The sequence below is a fragment of the Muscardinus avellanarius genome (assembly GCF_963383645.1).
Source record: "Muscardinus avellanarius genome assembly, chromosome: 13".
NCBI lineage: Eukaryota > Metazoa > Chordata > Mammalia > Rodentia > Gliridae > Muscardinus > Muscardinus avellanarius.
In genome coordinates this window covers 14,688,882-14,708,210 of record NC_137799.1, presented here as the reverse complement: position 1 = coordinate 14,708,210, position 19,329 = coordinate 14,688,882, and the positions used below count along the sequence as shown (strand labels likewise).

Genomic DNA, 19,329 nt, shown 5'->3' with positions numbered 1-19,329 from the left:
CCCCGTCCGCCCCCGGAAGGCCTCCGTTGCCCTCTTCCAATCCCTACTCTGAGGGCAGCCTTCATCCAGAACGCTCTCAGCAGCGTAGCTTCGTTGGCCTATTTCTGAATTATATATGCGTAAAACTTTCCTCCTTCCCACCTGAGTTCTTTTGCCCACTGTTGGCGTTTCTGAGATTCATCCTCACTGTTGTGTTTAGTTGCAGATGAGTCATTTTCTTAGCATCTGAGATAAGACTCAGATGTGCGGCTGTACCACCATTTATTTTTATTTTATATAGCCAGTGGGTGTTTGGGGTGGTTTCTGGTTTACACTGGGATGAGAACCCAGAGGCATTCTTCCTCTGAACACCCCCAGCCCTATATTTTTATTCTTTTTGTGTGTGTGTGTGTGTGGGGGGTGGTACTGGGGATGGAACCCAGAGGCCTTTTACCTCCATGCTTATTTTACCTCCAGACTTATTTTTTTTTCTATTTTATTTGGAAACAGGTTCTCACTAAGTTATGAGAGCCTCACTAAACTGCTGAGCCTGACTTTGAACCTGCGATCCTCCTGTCTCAGCCTCCCAAGTACTGGGATTACAGGCATGCGCCATTTTGAAACAGGGTCTCACTGAATTATAAAGAGCCTCACTAAGTAGTAGCTGAGGCTGTCTGTGAACCACAATCTTCCTGTCTCAGCCTCCCAAATGCTGAGATTACAAGAGAGCACCACCATGCCCGGCTGGGTCTTTTGGTGGTCATATGAATGTAGTTCTGTCAGATCTATTCCTAAGAGTCACCCTGTGGGCTTGGAGGGGATAGGTATTCCAGGCTTTAGTAGCTATTGCCCAATGGTTTTCTAAAGAGGTGGTCCCAATTTGTAGTCTTGCCAACAGGTGTCTCAGTCCATTTTCTGTTGCTATAACAGAATTCCTGAGCCTGGGTAATTTATAAAGGAAAGAAGCCTATTTAGGCTCTCAGTTCTGGAGCCTGGGAAGCCCAAGATCTGGTGGCTGCCTCTGGTGAGGGCCATGTGCTTCTTGATGGCAGAAGTAGAAAGGTTAGTGGGAGTGTGCAGAAGAGACAGACATAACATGTCTCACCTTATAACAAGCTGCTTTCAAAAGAACAAAAGCGCTCCCAGGAGGAAGACATTAATCCCTCTTAATGACCTAATCACTTCTTTAAAGGCCCCCCCCCACCCTCACCGCAATGGCGATGAAATTGTAGCGTGAGTTTTGGAGGGAACAAATTATATTCAAGCCGTAGCAGCGGCCAAACATCTTTGTACATAATCTGGATCTGAAAGAACACACATCCCTGGGAGCTCGCACACTCTGGTGTGCAGGGGTCACGAGCACTGTGCTTGGTAAGGAACCTGTGAGCCTTCTTCTGGTGCTTGCCGTGGGTGAGCGTGCAGTGGGGTGAGCTCGTACACACCCCACGGCCTCCTCCTCGCGCTGTGTCTGGGTGGGGTTCATGTGAAGGCTGGGGTGCTGACTTCCGGGGTCTTCATCTTACAGGACATCTTCCAATGGTGTGGCTCCCAGAGCAACCGATTCGAGAGGCTGAAGGCCACACAGTTGTCCAAGGCTATCCGGGACAATGAGCGGAATGGACGGGCACAAGTACACCTGGTCGATGAAGATGCTGAGCCCAGAGAGATGATCCAGGTACGGTGGGGTGCGGGCGGTGTGGGCCGGGGCTGGGCTGCTCCTAACTTCAGGGGAAAGGGAGAAACAGTATGTTCTGCACCCTTTTCCCTGAAGACTGTTTTCCACCAAACCCGGTCTCAGAGAATGGGGAAGATCAGCTTCCCTGGCGACCCCAGCCTCCCCGAGAGATGAGCTGGAAACCCAGGGCATGGTGCATGCTGGGAGTGTAACAGGTGGCCAGTCGTCCCAAGGAGCTGAGAAGGAAGGGCTCCCTCTCTCTGGGACTGGCTGAGACAACCGAGGCTCAGTCCCCACGCTCCTCGGCTGACCATTCCCAATAGTTTATGGCCTGTTTGGTCAATAACGCGATGGGATGGCCAAGCATTCTGCTTTGAGGATATATCAGTGGGGACAGAGCTCACCTAGGAAGGGAGGAGACCCTAAGTTCTGCTCCAAGCTGCCTGGGAGCATCCAGTTAGTATTTGGAAAGAGCAGAGGGGTGATCATTATGGAGATGCAAATCCTGGACACCAGTATGGCCTGGGAGGGACAGCAGCGGGGCTGAGGTGGTAGACGGGCCCAGAATGGAGTCAACGGGGACTGAGGTTCAAATCCTCCCTTAGCCAGCTAGTGGCGGCGTGGACAAGTGGCTTCGTGTCTCTGAACTTCAGCTTCTCCTTTAAGCCAAGAACAACCCATGCCTCTTTGGGGGTGGGGGCAGTGTCAGGAGGAAGGCTCTTGGGAGCCTGTGGTTGAAGGTGTTTGGGAGCTGCAGTCAGCACTAAACAAAGGCAGATGACCCATCCAAAGATCTGTCCCGGGGGCCTGGAAGGAAGGACCTTGGATGGGCAGCTGCAGCCCAGCCGGCACCCAGGAGGCCTCTGGACAGATGTGGCAGGGAGGGGCAGACTCCACTCGGAGGGTCGTCCTGGATGCCCGCGTGGCTCCCGCCCTCCCTCATGGCCACCTTCTCTCTCTGCCTCCATCTCTGGCAGGTTCTGGGCTCCAAGCCGTCTCTGCCCTCTAGTACCGATGACACCGTCAAGGAGGACTCTGCCAACCGCAAGCTGGCCAAGCTCTTCAAGGTGAGCGTCCTGGGGCAGGGGCCGGCCCCAGTCCTCTGCTATGGCCCTGAGCAAGGCAGGACCCCTACTGGGGGCGGGCTGCATTTGCATGGCTCTGTGGGGCTCTTGGCAATTCAGTGAGACCCTGTTTCAAAATAAAGAATAAAATAGGGTTTGAGGGTGTGCTCGGAGGTAGAATGCCCTGGGTTCCATTCCCAAGACCACACACACACACACACACACACACACACACACACACACACACACACACACAGAGCTGACTGAAGCTAAAACCTTTTGCTACACTATACTGCAGCCCTGGGCACTGTCAGTCTTGAATTTTAACAAGTATGATACATTTTAAGTTTCATGAACTTTTTATTTTAAAAGTTTTAGGTTAGCCTGGTGTGGTGCATGCTTGTAATCCCAGTACTTGGGAGGATTGTAGGTTCGAGGACAGCCGCAACAAGTAGTAAGACTTTCAGCAACATAGTGAGACCCTGTTTGAAAATAAAAATAATAAAATAGGGCTGGGGGTGTAGCTTGGAGATAGAATGCTCCTGTGTTCAATCCCCCATACCAAAAAAAAAAGAAAGAAAAGGAAAGAAAGAAAGAAAGAACAAAAGGAAGGAAGGAAGGAAGGAAGGAAGGAAGGAAGGAAGGAAGAAAGAAAGAAAGAAAGAAAGAAAGAAAGAAAGAAAGAAAGAAAGAAGTTTTAGGTTTATAGACTATTACAAAGTGAGTATATGGGGTTCCCTTTTACCCTTCACCGGGCTTCTCCTTAGTGTCTTAACATATGAACTAAACTACTTTATTCTGATTTTCCAGTTTTTTATTCCAAGTTCAAATCCAAGGTACCGCAGTGCCTTCAGCTCTTTGTTTTCTTCCTGGAACTGGGGGTGGAACCCAGGGGTGCTCTACTGCTGAGCTACACCCCCAGCCCCTTTTATTTTATATTTTGAGATAAGAGTCTCCCTAAGCTGCCCAGGCTGGCTTCAAGCGTGCAGTCCTCTTGCCTCAGCCTCCCGAGCTGCTGGGATGGCGGGCGTGTGCCGCCAGGCCTGGCCCTTATTTTCCTTTTGTGGCCGATGAGCTTGAGTCTCTCTCTGGCCAAGTCTTCCCTTCTAAGCCACCCATGTCCTGCCTTCCCCTCCCACATGCTTTTCCAGCAGAGCCTGAGTGTCGTCAGCACTCTGACCCAGAAGGGGAGAAAGAAAGCGTCTCGGGCAGAGGCCCAGGTGTCCACCTGTGGCGCTGTGTGTGTGGTCTGGGGTGGAGGTCCTCTGGCAGACACTCACAGGCTGGTTTCCTCTCCCCGTCTGCTCAGGTCTCCAACGCCCAGGGCAGCATGTCCGTCTCCCTCGTGTCCGATGAAAACCCCTTCTCCCAGGAGACCCTGAATTCAGAGGACTGTTACATCCTGGACCAGGGCAAGAATGGGAAAATTTTTGTCTGGAAAGGTAAGGCAGACAGGGAAAAGGTGTCACCTGGCCTTGGGACTTCCAGGAAGCTGGGGAGGGCAGAGCGTTGCAGGCAGCCTGGTGCGGTGGATGTCAGACTCGCGGCTCAATGCCCCAGCTTTCGTAGTTGACTTGCTGTGCGATCAGATTCCCTGTTTGGGCTAAAATAGGGTTTCCCAAGTGGGTTACAATGTCAGCTCTCTAAGAGGTGAACCAATGTCATGCAAAGATGATGTGAACGTGTTTAGCTCTGTGGTCACCTAAGCTCATGGGCCACCATGGGTTGGATAATGTGAAACAGTGTTATTCTGTGGGACTTTGAACTTGCCGATGGACGGCAGGGCCTTTCAAGAATATGGTCTGAGCTGGGCATGATGACACTTGTAATACTAGCACTTGAGAGGCTGAGACAGGAGGATCACAGGTTTGCAGCCAGCCTGAGCACTTAGTGAGGTGCTCTGTAACTTAGTGAGATTCTGTTTCAAAATAAAGAATAGAAAATAGGGCTGGGGGTGTAGGTCAGAGGTAGAATGCCCCTGGGTTCCATCCCCAGTACCGAAAAAAAAAAAAAAAAAAAAAGAAAAAACAAAAAGGCGGTCTCTGTTTGGGGAAGCATCATGCTAGACATTCATAGAACTCTTGGAGGAATCTTTTGTGAGCCTCCTGGACATCATTGGCCAGATGTTTCTGAGAGGACCACCCCTTCTCACCCCAAGCATCTTCTCCAGATGCTCTAAGGCTAGTCCCAGGGAGTAGAATGGAGGGAAAGAGTCAGCAGGCAATCAGAGCGAGCAGGAGCTTGAGGCTGGTACCATTAAGACCCTCTGGGTCCCTCGGGCCGGGGCCAGCTGACTTGGGTCTTGGCCTTGGCTGCGGGGAGCCTGGGTGCTAAGTGGCTCGCTCACCTGGCACCCGACAGCCCCTGGGGCGGGGTGGGAGGAGCCCCTTGCTATGGAGGGAGGCCCAAGAATGTGATGAATGGACTGACTCTGAATCCTGGTTTCCCCAGTTGCCTGGTGGCCTTGGCCGAGCCATGTAACCTCAGACCCTAATTTCCTCAGATGTAGATGACAACAAGATAATACTGACTGTCGCTACATAAGGCTGTTACGAGGCTTGAAGAAAATAATCTATGTGTAGCTCTGAGCCCCAAATATGTGCTCAGTCAACACGGACCACCGTGGTGGCCGGGCTGCAGTCTTTGGCTCGAATCCCAGCCGGAGTTCTCGTTGCTGTCCGCTCTCGGGGTGGGGCTTATTGGCCAGAGGACCCCAGGCCCCTAACCCATGACCTTCTCTGGCTGGAAACAGGCAAGCAGGCGAACACAGAAGAGAGGAAGGCCGCCCTCAAAACTGCCTCCGATTTCATTACCAAGATGAACTACCCCAGGGAGACCCAGGTAGGAAGGGGAGGGCTGGGGGGCGGGCTCCCCCCTCAGCGTCATCCACGGGGTGCCCGAGGCTCCCCGAGGCCCCTGCTGGCGCCCGGCCACATCCTGCTCCTCCGCTTCCCCCTCCCAGGTTTCAGTCATCCCCGAGGAAGGCGAGCCCCCTCTGTTTAAGCAGTTTTTCAAGAACTGGCAGGATAGAGACCAGAGAGAGACGCGGGGCCCAGGCTACCTCTCCAGCCAGGTCGCCAGTGTGGCGCCCGTGCCCTTCAACATCGCCTTGCTGCACACCTCCAATGCCATGGCGGCCCAGCACAGCATGGTGGACGACGGCTCCGGCAGGAAACAGGTACCCTGGGCCTGAGGGGGCGGTGCCCGCCTGCATCTCCTGCTTCCCAGAGGATGTTGCTTCGTGATGTTTGGACCACAGTTTTGTAGACAGGATTGTTTTGTGTTACTTATTTAAAACAAACAAAATGAAACACACCCTGAGCACCTACTGTGTGCCGGTGGGTCCTGTGCCAAGTGTCTCAGATCCAGCCTTCCACTTAGGAGTGCCGGAATGGGGAAGAGACCACGACGTGATTGGCAGCAGGGATGGGAGGGGGCCCAGGGGATTGTGGGAACACAGGAAGAGCATGGGGGCTCTGTTGGCAGGGGGCGGGGGCAGCCTTCATAGGGTCGGGGACACTTGGGTAGGGGATACTTGGGTCAGGAGTCGGAGTAGGAGTTTTCTGCCATAGAGGAAGGGTGGGGATTGGTGAGCACCACAGGTGCAGCTCACTGTGTGGGGAGGAGGGCGCGGCCTCTGGGGGCCAGTGCTGGCGACCTCGAGGAGAAGCCATGAATGCTGGTTCCAAGGACATGTACCTGCTCCTGTGGCTTGTGGGTGCTACTGAAGTTTTTAATTTTTTAAAGAAAGTCATCATGTAACCAGGCATGGTGCAACATGCCTGTAATCCCAGTACTTGGGAGGTTGAGACAGGAGGAGCAAACGTTCAAAGTCAGCTTCAGCAACTTAGTGAGGCCCTCAGTAACTTAGACCCTGTTTTGAAATAAAACATAAAATAGGGCTGGGGGTATAGCTCAGAGGTAGAAGGCCCCTGGGTTCCACCCCAAGTACCACACACACAAAAAAGTGGTCTTGTAGCTGGGCATGGTGGCACATGCTTGTAATTCCAGTACTTGGGAGGCAGACACAGAAGGATCGCAAGTTCCAGGAATGCCTCCGCAGCATAACAAGACTCACGGCAATCTAGCAAGGCCCTACTTCCAATAAAATAAAAATAAAAATAAATAAATAAATAAATAAATAAATAAATAAGGCTGGGAAGCCAGGCATGGTGATGACACTTGTAATCCCAGTACTTGGGACACTGAGACAGGAGGATCGCAGGTTCATGGCCAGCCTCAGCTACTCAGTGAGGCCCTCTGCAACTTAGTGAGACCCTGTTTCAAAATAAAGAGTAAAAAATAGGGCTGGGGGTGGAGCCCAGAGGCAGAATACTCCTGGGTTCAATCCCTAGTACTACCAAAAAAAAGTTCTGTGACAAATTCAGTTCTGTGCTTTAGAAACTCGCTAGAGAACTCTTGGGGCTGTTGTAAGAGTCTGCATGAGGGAGAAGCTGATGTCCTTGAGGGGAGGCTTATCACAGGGAGGGGTGGGGGTGGGGCTCAGAGCTGTGTGCAAAGTAGAGACGGCTTCAAGCCAACACCCATCACACTCCTGATGGTCGAGTGCCATAGGTTTATTTATTATTGTTTTTGTCCACTGGTGTTATTATTATTCATTTGTTACTGTAGGGGGTTGGAGAAGATGTGGTGGAAATATTCAGGGTGGCGTGGTGTAAAAAAATCCCTGGAAGCCTGTCTATGTGACATGGGGCAAGTTTCTTAACTTCTCTGAGCTTCACTTTCTCACCTATTACATGGGATTCAATCCTGCTTCTTCACCTTCAAGAATTTCCAAGATCCTGAGATGGTAGGATTGTTTCCAGGACTTGATGTCCCTACTCTACCACCAGGTGGCGCTGCAGGGCCTCCTGGCCACTTGTAAAACTGTCAGCAGAGAGCTTCGGAGCCCGCCGGCAGGGGTCTCCCTTCTGAGGCTACCTAGGGATGGTGCTACCTCTGCAGGGGATGCAGATAATTATAACTTAGCAAACAAATAGCAATAATTGTATTCATGAGAGTAGCCACTCTCAGCTGGTACAGGCATTCTGCTCAACTTTCATAAATAGACTCATCTGAGCCTCACAATAAGTACTGCAATTGTCCCTATGTCTCTTTCTTTTTTCTTTTTTCTTTTGCGGTACCAGGGATGGAACCCAGGGGCATTCTACCTCCAAGCTACACCCCCAGATCTATTTTTTATTCTTTACTTTGAAACAGAGTTTCACTGAGTTGCACAGGGCCTCACTAAGTAGTAGCTGAGGCTGTCCGTGAACTGTGATCCTCCTGTCTCAGCCTCCCCAGTGAGAAAACTGAGGCCCAGAGAGATTACATAAATTGTCCACGGTCACGTGATCCCAGGGGGCGGGGCCTAGTTTGGGATCTGGCTCCACCCTCACTACGATGTTCCCTGGGGGCGCCCTATGAGGATTCTCAGTGACTATGATTAGGGGAAATTTTTTTTTTAACTTCAGCCTGAGTGGTATCACCTGTAAAAAGCGTGTCTCCTTGTCTAAGCACCGTCCCCGTGCTGCAGTGGCCACCTGCAGCACGGTGGGGGCGGGGTGTTACACGGGTGTCTGACCCCAGCTTCCCCCCCTGCAGATCTGGAGAATCGAAGGCTCCAGGAAAGTTCCCGTGGACCCTGCCACGTATGGGCAATTCTACGGAGGCGACAGCTACATCATCCTCTATGACTATCAGAACGGGGACCGCCGGGGGAAGATCATCTACAACTGGTGAGGATGGGCGCCTGCTGTGTGTGGCCGGGCACCACAGCGGGGCAGGTGGGGGGGGGGCAGGCAGATGGAGCCAGGGCGGTGGGACGCTGCACCTTGACGGAGAGCCTCTCGCTTGTCTTATTTTTCTAAACAACATTTAACATACTTGTCTCAAAACCTGCCACGTCCATTTTAGGAGGTGTGGTCAACAGGGAGAACCGAATCAACCAAATACCGTGGTGCCCACTGGTGTTTTCCCTTCTCTGTTTTTTAATTAAATAATTATGTTCCTAGGCGTGCTGGCACACGCCTTCCCAGTACTTGTGAGGCTGAGACAGGAGGATCGCAGGTTCCAGGCCAGTTCCAGCTACTTAGTGAGATCCTGTTTCAAAAAATTTTAAAAAGCCACTGTGGTACCTCACACCTGTGATCCCAGTACTTGGGGGGGCTGAGACAGGAGGACCACAGGTTGGAGACCAGCTTCAGCACCTTAGTGAGACTCTGTTGCAAAATAAAAATAAAATAGGGCTGAGGGTGGAACTTGGAGGTAGAACGCCCCTAGTAACACACACACACACACACACACACACACACACACACACAAGATATATTCACGGTGTTCTGTTATGGAACTTGGTTGGCTTTTGGATCCTGAATTATAGAAATGAAGTCCAGATCCAGAGAAGACTAAGCACAGGCAAGTCTTCATTATCATTGTGTGTGTGTGTGTGTGTGTGTGTGTGTGTGTGTGTGTGTTACTGGGGATGGAACCCAGGGGCATTCTACCTCTGAGCTACATTCCTCGGCCTATATTTTATTTTTTATTTTGAAACAGGGTCTCGCTAAGTTGCGGAGGGCCTAAGTGGCGGAGGCTGTCCGCGAACCCGCGATCTTCCTGCCTCCGCCTCCCAAGTACTGGGATCACAAACGTGCTCCAGCCCACCCAGCCTAGGGCAAGGCTTTATTAAAGGACTTCTGGCGGAGGCTATAGGAAGACAGCAGGTGGGGGGCCGAGACCCCAGGCAGGCTCCAGCAAAAGACAGAGGGGACCCGCTTAGGACAGTTCCGGGCTAGGCAGGGACTCGGTCTCTCCAGGACTTAAGTGGCGCCTGTGCTCTTCGTCATCTTTTGTCTAGCGTCTCCTTACCACCCGAGTCTCCATCTAAGAAGCTAAATGTAACCGTGGTTACCTCAGGGACAGTTCTACACAGGCACTTGCGCCTTAACACCTGGAGTTTCCCTTAGCCTCTGGGAAAAGCCTCTGACGCTTATATTTTCAGAATCGTGCAGACCCTACTCTCCCTGGCGGGAGCTGCAGACCACAAAGTCTCCGAGGCCGAGCTGACCTCCCAGCATCCCCTCTCCCTCCCAGAGCCTTGGAGCCTGGTGTGTGTTTAATTCCTAATTCTCTAGGATGGCTGTTCGCCCCAGGAGACAGCTGGATTTTCCGTCTTACTTCCTCTGAGAGATGTCTTTCCTCAGTCCTAAGGGGCCTCATTATTTGGGGGATCCCTGACTGTGTCAGTTCCCAAATCAAAACACTACGAAAGTATTATGGAGAAATCTTACCACCACTCTGTCCATCTCTACCGCATTCGCCAAAGCCCCCCCCTTCATGAATAACCACTTTCAATCACTCCTTATATTCTTCCAGTAATTCTTTATGCAAATGTAAGCAAAACAAACTCTGTATTTCTAACTCTGCCTTTCTTACAGAAAAGGCAGCGTTTTAAGTTTACTGTCCTGTTCTTCCCTCTCACTTTATGACAGCGATGTCATTACACAGAGAGCTTCCTCGTTCTTTTTTTATTTTTATTTTTTTAAGCAGTTGTTATGACATGCCTCTGGGAAGCTACACTGTGGTTAACACATTTTTTTTGCTAATACATACTTGGGTGATTCCGGTTTCTAGCTAGTACTAGCATTGCTGAAATTAGTAATCTTAAACAAACATGTTGAACATGTAGGGAAGTCCCTTTAGGTCAATTACCAGGGGAAATGGGTCCAAGAGTCAGTAGGCCTGTCATTTTGATGTACAGTGGCCTTGATAAGGCGTCAGGTGTGTTACATTCTCACCAGCACCACGTGGGAGGCCGGGCCTCCCCATACCCACACCGGCGGGCTGTGTTGTCAAAGTGTTGGGTGTTCAGCAGCTGGATGGCTTATGAAATGGTGTCTCGTGTGCTTTAAATTTGTTTAAAGTTTGTTTTAAATTTGTGGATGCACCCCCAACTCTTTTATTTTATTTATTTATTTATTTATTTATTTATTTTGTGGTACTGGGGTTCCTGGGAGCCCTTCTACCTCCAGGCTACACTCCCAGACCTATTTTATATTTTTGAAACAGGGTCTCTTAGGCCAGCGTGGCTGGCTTCGAACCTGCACTATCCTCCTGTCTCCGCCTCCCAAGTGCGGGGATTACAAGCGTGCGCCACCACGCCCGGCCCAACTCTTATTTTGAAACAGGGCCTGGAAAAGTTGCTGAGGGTTTGGTTTAAGTTGCCAAGCCTGGCCTCAAGCCTGTGATCCTCCTCCTGTCTCAGCCTCCCAAGTACTGGGATTACAGGTGTGTGCCACCACGCCCGGTGGTTATGGACATTTAGACAGTGCAGGAAGAAATGAGGTAAAAAGCTTCCTGAGCGTCCCTGCTCCAGGCAGTCCCCAGTGATCGTCCGTGTGGACATCCGTGTCGGCCGCCCTGCATGTATCCGCATTAGGCTAAATCGACTGGCGTCTTTCACCACGACTGGGCTCATGTCGTTCATGGACCAGGGAACTATCCGGATCACTTTTCTACATCTGAGAGTTGAGCATCAGAGCACCCTCTTGTGGCTGCCCAGAGCAGCCTCTCCAACATGGCGCTTATTGACCGTCACTCACCCCAGTCAGTGATGCTTGTAATAACTTAAGACTGGATTCCATGTGGTCCAGTCAGTCTCCCACCACGCATTGAAAAGAAAAATCCTCATCGTGCTCAGATCCATGTAAGAAGACAGGATGCTTCCTGAAGGGAGAAGCGTGCCTCTGGTGTCTGCCTCTGGTTTCTGTTGAGCCGAGTGCCCTCCTTTCTTGGGGTTTGGTTTCATGACTTGCGTGGATTTCTCAGGCCCCAGGCTAGGTACAAACCTCCACCTTGCTTCCTTTCCCAGGCAGGGCACCCAGTCTACCAAGGATGAGATCACCGCGTCTGCTATCCTGACCGCCCAGATGGGACAGGAGCTGGGAGGTACCCCTGTCCAGGTGAGCCAGCCCACCGCCCCTCTGCGCTGCAGCCTGGGCCTTGTCCACCTGGTCACTCGTCTGTCAGTCTGTCTGCCCATCCGGGCAACAAGTCTTTCTGTAGGGTTCCCCCGTGCCTGACATCACACCTGCAGCTGTGGACACACAGGCTCTGCAGAACCTCTCACTCCAGGGGAGAAAGACACCAGCAGATGTGCACACCCGTAGACGGGTGATCATACCGGGTGGCGTGTGCAGCCGGGGCTGTAGGACACGTGGGGAGGCAGCGGGTGGAAGGGAGAGTCAGCAGAGAGGGTGAACATGGAGCCAGCCCGCTTGGGTTTGAACGCACTCTTCACCTCGGGGCCCCCTGGGCAAGTCTCTGAGCCTCATGGTGCTCTGTGTCCTCAAAACTGGATGATAGATGCGTCCATGTCACCAGAGTCCTGTGATTAAGGATCAAGAGTTGGCATTTGGAAGGCGTTCAGAGCCTTGCCTGACACCTAGGGCTCCTTGCATACCTGGGTGTTAGTATAAGGCTGTAAATCTCCAGTAAAACCTAAGTTGGTTAGAAAAGCCTATCCTTCTACCCCCCAGGAAGGGACTCTTCAGGTGGGGCCTAATATCTGAGTAGGAGTTGGCTAGGCAGAGTACAGGAAAGGAAAGTGGCTAGAGGGGGGAGGCTGTGCAAAGGCCCTGCAATGAGAAGGGCATCAGGGTTGAGGTGAGGAGAAGGTGCCAGGACATGAGGCCAGATGGGGGACCAGAGGGGCCGGGCCACTGGGAGGCCACGCTGAAGGATGCTGAGCTTGGTTTGTTGACCTTGCTCAGGAGAGCAGCAAGAAGTCGCTGGATGGTAGAGCTCACCCGGGGGCAGGGGATTTCTGGTTAGGTAGGGTTCTCTGGCTGCCCATAGAGCCTGGGAAGGCAGCAAAGCCAGGCTGCGAAGGGAGCCATGGGGGAAGCGGGCAGAGATTCTGGGGGCAGGTGCCCCGCTGATCCTGACATCCTGGGTGTGGGGTGAGCTGACCATCATCTTAGCTTGTTCACCCATGAGGCTGAGGCAGTGGGTGCCCGGGTCTTCAGGTTTGGTGGGAAGGGCCACGGCACAGCCCACGCATGCGCGAGGCAGCTGGCTAGATTTCCCCAGCAGGGACCACGCCTTGCATCTGAAGTGATGCGCACACACCTGGCAGGAACAGGTGCGCTGCATCTCGGTGCCTCTCCCTGCACCCGGCGTCATGGCCACAGCTGCCTCTGGGCACGCAAGCATGTGGGAGGACCCTCAAGGCTCCATCAGCAGCACCTGACTGCCTTTCATGTCTGGAACTAATGTCAGCACCTTGGAAGCACATCCACCGCCGTCCCTGAGCTTCCATTTAGGGGAATATTTGCAAACATGAGCTCCCCGGTTCTTGGGGTAGACTCAGGGTCAGCGAGGCAGATCCTCACAGGCATGGAAAGGGGGAGAGAGCAGCCGGGCAGTGCCCAGGGGGCCAGCCATCCCAGGCTCTGGTTTCCCTGCCCAGCGCCACATGCTCTGGGCCAGAATCAAACACAAGGCTGACGGCTTCATGGGGGCCAGCAGCCCGCAGGGGGGCTGGTGTCCACCGCACGTCCTGACTTGATTTCCTGTCTCCCTATCAGAGCCAAGTGACCCAGGGCAAGGAGCCCCCTCACCTCATGAGCCTGTTCGAGGGGAAGCCCATGGTCATCTACAAGGGCGGCACCTCCCGCGAGGGCGGGCAGACGATCCCCTCCAACATCCAGCTCTTCCAGGTCCGCTCCAGCAGCTCAGGAGCCACGCGGGCCATTGAGGTAATGCCGGGGACCTGGACCACAGGAGGGCGCCTCCCTGAAGCCTGCCAGGCTTGAGGGCGGCTCCCCAGGCTGGGCGCCGGGTTACGCCCCTTCTGCACCTTTCCGCCCTGGCAGCAAATCGGCTCTTAGACTCCCTTAGACTTCCCAGGATGCACACACCTTCCCTAATGCAGCTCACGGCCTTTCCCAGTCTGTTCCCTACCACCCGGACGCCATCCTGATTCCATCCTGACTCTTCTACTTGGCTCCTATCACTTTCTTGTGGAAAGCACAGACCTGGGCATAATTCTCCGAGGCGGTCTGGGTCCCCTGGAGAATTGCTCTAACTCAGTTCCTCGAGTCCATGCCCCCTGCAAGGCCCCGCCTAGACGCCGGCCGAGCTGCAGGGTCTCCTGGGTTGGGATGAGGGGGCTGGGGGAGTCTGCCTAGTTCCTGATCAAGTGAGCCCTGCCTTCCCAGGTAAACGCCAAAGCCGCCGAACTGAACTCCAACGATGCCTTTGTCCTGAAAATGCCCCAGTCTTCCTACCTGTGGGTGGGCACGGGAGCCAGCCAGGTGGAGAAGGAGGGGGCCCTGGAGCTCCTCAGGATGCTCCACACTGAGGCTGCGCAGGTGACCGAAGGCAACGAGCCAGGTAGGAGCATGCTGGGGTCGGGGAGATGCAGCTGGCAGGTCCCCTTCCTCCCTCTGCTTGGGGCCTCTGGCTCCCTGCCTTTTCCCGGTGCCTGCCGCATACTGTGTTACAGAGAGGTGCTTGTATTGAGTGAACGGGTGGGCAGCGGCAGCAGAGGGGTGTCTCCAGAAATTAAAGAAATGAGAGCTGAGCTCAGAGAGTTGGTGATTGCTTGGCAGGAAGCCTGGACAGATCAAAAGCAGCGCGGCTGGCATCCAAGAGGCAGCTGCCCCGTGACCTTTAGAATGTGCCAGGGCAGAGATGCCATGGGCCACTTTGCTTCCTGAACACAGATCAGGGCCAGCCTTCCTCTGCCACCTTCACCCTGTCCCCTGCTGCATGTTAAACGGTGAAGGGCAGCTTGATCAGCAGAGCAGCAGCTCTGTCCAGCAGGAACTTCTGTGAGGATGGCCATGTTCTGTGTCTATCAGCTCCAATCTGAAGACCCCCCCGCCAAGACACACTTGGAATACCGCAAGTGGAGCGAGGAGCCAAACTTGGGATTGTGTTTCGTTTTAATGAGTTTAAATGTAAACAGCCACCTGTGGACAGAGCAGGTGTCTGGGAAGAATCTGCAGACTGGAGTCAGAAGAGATTTGCAACCCGGCTTTGCCGGGCACTAGCTGTGTGAGCTCGCCTGAGTTGCTTCACCTCTCTGAGCCCCCGCCGCCTCACTTACTGAGCGGCGATCATTATCCCCGTCCTGCAGCGCCATCCCTGGCTGTGTGCCTGCTGCCATGGGCCTCCTCTGCATCATCTCCTAGTTCCCTCGGGCCCTCTACCCCTCTCCCGCCCCCAGAGGAGCAGTGTTGGGGCGTGGGCGGGGTCTGAGGAGCCGGGCTGGGTTGGCAGTGGCCTCCCCAGGTGACTGGTGTGACCTCTACCCACAGAGGGCTTCTGGGAGGCTCTGGGCGGGAAGACCAGCTACCGCACGTCCCCGCGGCTGAAGGACAACAAGATGGATGTCCACCCCCCTCGCCTCTTTGCCTGTTCGAACAAGATCGGACATTTTATGGTGAGCCCCTGCAAAGGAGACGCCTTGCCTTCCCAGGGGTGGCAGGTGTCAGGGACTGGAGAGGGGGCCCCTCAGGGGACACCCATACCCTCTCCCCAACTTCCTCCCCTCCTTCCCAGGTCGAGGAGGTTCCTGGCGAGCTCCTGCAGGAAGACCTGGCTGCCGATGACGTCATGCTGCTGGACACCTGGGACCAGGTGAGCTAAGGAGGCAGGTGACGGCAGAGGGAGCAGGGGGACCTGGACGCACGGCCACGAGGACGGGAGGACTGAAGAGGCCGCGCCAGGCGCTGTCAACCACGCCCTGAGCGGCCACAGGTCATCTCCCCTCTGTGAGCCTCCGCGGTGAACAGGAGCAATGGTCCCTGGAGACCGCAAAGCACCCTGTAATTGCAGGTCGGGTGACTGCTCGGTCAGCCCTCGGCCCGGGACCCATTAACTCTTCTTTCTCACTTAAAATCTGATGTTAAAGGAAGTTGAGCTGGGCAAGGTGGCGCAGAACTTGAGATCCTCCGTCTGAGATGGGGGACCACAGGCTGGAGGCCGGCCTCGACGACCTAGGGTGACTCAGCAACCCCGTGAAATTCTGTTTCGAGGCAAGGGGGTGGAGCGCAGAGGTAGAATGCCCCCGGGCTCAATCCCCCCTCAAAAAAAAAAAAAAAAAAACAGAACAGAAAAGAAAGTTGAATTCTCAGCAGTGTTTCATGTGCAGGTGTAAACCATTCAGGCCACCTGGAGGTCCAGGAGTGGACATCTTTCTGTTTGAGAGAGCGTGCTGGGCCATCTCTGCTTGTATCCCAGGAAAGGCTATTGTGTAGGACTCAGCAGGGGAAAGTGCCATTCTTTCATTCGTTCATTCATTCAACCAACATTAGTTGGCTGCTTTGAGTCCAGTGCCCCCTGTTTGGGGCGCTTAGTGGACGCACCTTTCAGGGTGGGTGTTGGCGACTGACCCCTCCAGCCAGGTGGCCTTGTCCCAGAGTGCTCAGGGTCACCACATGGCTGCCATCTCTCCTGCTAGCTGGAAGGTCAGCACCCAGTGGCTGCAGCCTGAGCCATCCAGTCACTCCCATGACGGGTCCTCCGGCCATATAATCTGTTTGTCCATCTGTCTGTCCCTTCACTCGGCCAACTTTTAGCCGGCACCACTGTCTTCCAGGCAGAATGCTGAGTGCTAAGAGTCCTCTGCTGAGCCCAACAGCCACAAGGCCAGCCTTGGAGGGGCTTCTGCTGAGCAGGGGACACATTTGCAAACCAGGGAAACAGTCTGGCATGTTCTAGTTCGGTGCTGTATTGTCACTGGCGGGTGCTCTCGAAAAGGGCATTTTCAAAATGCACAAAAATAGCCGGGCATGGCGGTGCATGCTTGTAATCCTAGCATTTGGGAGGCTGAGACAGGAGGGTCGTGGTTCAAAGACAGCCTCAGCTACTGAGTGAGGCCCTTTGCAACTCAGTGAGACCCTGTTTCAAAATAAGGAATAAAAAATAGGACTGGGGGTGTAGCTTGGAGGTAGACTGCCCCTGGGTTCCATCCCCAGGACTGCAAAAAAATTTTTTTTTAAATGCATGAAAATAGATGACACATAAAAATCAGCAGAATAGATTTGTACATGGAATGAAAGTTGTTAAAAGGCTCAAAACAGTGATAATGGTGCTTGTTTTTAACTTCAAGCCTTAGACCCATGTGGACCCAGACACGCAGAAGTGGGCACAGAGTCAACTCCCAGTGTATATTTTGGGGGTGGATAGAAGAGGGGGGGCTGTATCTGGCTGTTGGAAGAGCACAAGAGAGGACAGTCCGTGAACTCCTTGAGAGAGGTCTCCAACTCAGGGCCAAGATGGTACCTGTTGGGTAGAGGTAGCACGTGAAGCAGCTCATATGGGAGACACGAAGAAGCGGTGGGGTCTGAGCAAAGTGGAACTTCCCACCCAAGGGGCCGCCACTGCTCAGCTCCATCTGAGTAAAACTGAAGGCCCAAATCCTCCGATTTCTCAAGAGACGTTAGAAAACTAGATTGTTAAGTCATCACTGGAAGCTGACTATGGGAAAAGAAATCAATCGCAGGCCAGCGCAGATTGGTGGGCAGGCCCAAAGAAATGTGGGTACATGTCACCACTTGGCCACTCTGTTCCCCGCCCTCCAGTCTTGGCCCAGTGTGAGTCAGCCAGGGGTCCATCGCGTTCTACCCCGGCCCCTCCAGGTCTTTCTACGGTGACGAATCTGGTGGGTACCTCTCACCTGTTTTCTTGTTTTGCATCTCTCCTCCAGATCTACGTCTGGGTTGGAAAGGATGCTCAGGAAACGGAGAAGACAGAAGCCATAAACTCCGGTGAGGACTTGGGGCTCTGAGGGTGTTGGGCTCTGGGGTGGTGGGAGCAGCACCCGTAGGGGTGGGGGCTTCCTGATCCACAGCTGGCCCCTCGTGTGCCCGGCCACCTGGGTGGTAAGTCGGTCAGCTTTCTGCTACTGTGACAAATTCTCCAGGTGATCATCTTATGGAGAGAAAAGGGTCACTTAGACTCACGGTTTTGGAGGGGTGTCAGTCCACGGTGTTTGACCTGGTGCTTTGGGACCTGTGGTGAGACGGTGCTCCTTGGAGGGAAGTGTGTGGCAGATTAGAGCTGCCCCCTTTGGGGCCGGGACTCAGAGCGGAAGAAGCAGGGGTTCACTGTCCCCTTCCAGGGCACATGCCCAGTGGCCAGAAGACTTCCCGGAAGGCCCCACTCTAGAAGTTCTTAAGGCCTCCTGATAGTGCCAGACTGGGGACCAGGTCTTACACATGGGCCTTCGGGGGGAATCCAGAGCCAAACTCTAGAGCTGGTGCTCAAAGAACAGATCAGGCCGGGCGTGGTGGCGCACGCTTGTAATCCCTGTGCTTGGGAGACGGAGACAGGAGGATCGTGCAGGTTTGAAGCCAGCCTTGCTGGCTTAAGAGACCCTGTTTCCAAATAAAAATATAAAAATAGGTCTGGGAGTGTAGCCCAGAGGTAGAAGGGTTTCCAGGAACCCCAGTACCACCAAAAAAAAAAAAAAAAAAAAAAAGAAAGAAAGAAAGGAAAAGAAAGAAAGAAAAGAAAAGAAAAAAAGGAAAAAAACACAAATTAGTTCCCGCAGAAAGTCCCAGCGTGTGCCAGGGGACAGAAGGACCCAAGAAGAAGTCGCATCGTTTTCTAGGATGCCCAAAGGCTGGACCTGTGTGGGTTTTGACCTTGGCAAGCAGACCCCTAGTGGCTGAAAGAGCTCAGTCAGGGGCCAGGGACCTAAAGGCATATTCTTTCCTATCTTCTAATAGCCAGATAACAGTCAACCAAGGGCTGAGGGGTTTGCACAGGAGCAGGTCCAGCTTCTATTCTGTCCCTTCACGGGTTCCTGGCAGGTGCCAGAGCACCCACGTGGGCATTACTGCTTTCAAAAGGACCGTGGTTAGCCGGGCGTGGTGGTGCACGCTTGTAATCCCAGCATTTGGGAGGCTGAGACAGGAGGATGATGGTTCACGGCAGCTTCAGCTATTTAGTGAGGCCCTTTGCAACTCAGTAAGACCCTGTTTCAAAATAAAGAATAAAAAATAGGGCTGGAGGTGTAGCTCAGAGATAGAATGCCCCTGGGTTCTATCCTCAGTACCATAAAAAAAAAAAAAAAAAGGACCGTGGTGTCTGGTGCAGGGTGGGCAGTAGCGGCAGAAGGACCGGAAGCCCTGCCTTCAGCTGCCTCTCCCTGGCACTAAGCATTCCTGGGGGTTCCTTCTCTTGTGTGCCTGCAGCTAAGCAGTACATTCAGACGGACCCCTCGAGTCGGGATAAGGAGACGCCCATCACCATGGTGAAGCAAGGCTTTGAGCCGCCCTCTTTTGCTGGCTGGTTCCTCAACTGGGATGACAAGTACTGGTCTACGGACCCCCTGGACAGGGCCCAGGCTCAGCTGGCTGCCTGAATGACGGCAAGGCCCGCTCAGGTTACCTGTCTGCCTATCACCTGTCGGCCTGTCACCTGTCGGCCTGTTACCTGTCCGTGCCTCTCAGGACCGTCTTCCCCTCCGAGTGACCTGGTGGTAATCAGGGCCACTCTGGCGTGTGCGTGGGTTTTTTTGGTTTTCTTGCTGTTTTTTAATATATATCTATGTCAGAGACAGAAACAGCCCTGCAAAAACTCAGGGTCTTTGCAGTG

General features: G+C 53.5%; 1 protein-coding gene across 1 annotated transcript in view; it reads left to right on the top strand.

The window, feature by feature from the left end:
- The window catches only part of GSN (gelsolin), a gene marked incomplete at its 5' end in the record, with an annotated part of 28,588 nt that extends 9,259 nt beyond the window's left edge, over window positions 1-19,329 (top strand). The window contains 13 exons of the mRNA XM_080709066.1: window positions 1,505-1,654; window positions 2,632-2,721; window positions 4,028-4,160; window positions 5,471-5,559; window positions 5,681-5,896; window positions 8,323-8,456; window positions 11,588-11,678; window positions 13,305-13,475; window positions 13,938-14,112; window positions 15,042-15,166; window positions 15,286-15,363; window positions 17,435-17,495; window positions 18,927-19,329. Of these exons, the coding sequence (XP_080565192.1) occupies window positions 1,505-1,654; window positions 2,632-2,721; window positions 4,028-4,160; window positions 5,471-5,559; window positions 5,681-5,896; window positions 8,323-8,456; window positions 11,588-11,678; window positions 13,305-13,475; window positions 13,938-14,112; window positions 15,042-15,166; window positions 15,286-15,363; window positions 17,435-17,495; window positions 18,927-19,096 (1,683 nt within the window). The 3' untranslated portion in view covers window positions 19,097-19,329. The remainder of the gene's footprint in view (window positions 1-1,504; window positions 1,655-2,631; window positions 2,722-4,027; window positions 4,161-5,470; window positions 5,560-5,680; window positions 5,897-8,322; window positions 8,457-11,587; window positions 11,679-13,304; window positions 13,476-13,937; window positions 14,113-15,041; window positions 15,167-15,285; window positions 15,364-17,434; window positions 17,496-18,926) is intronic.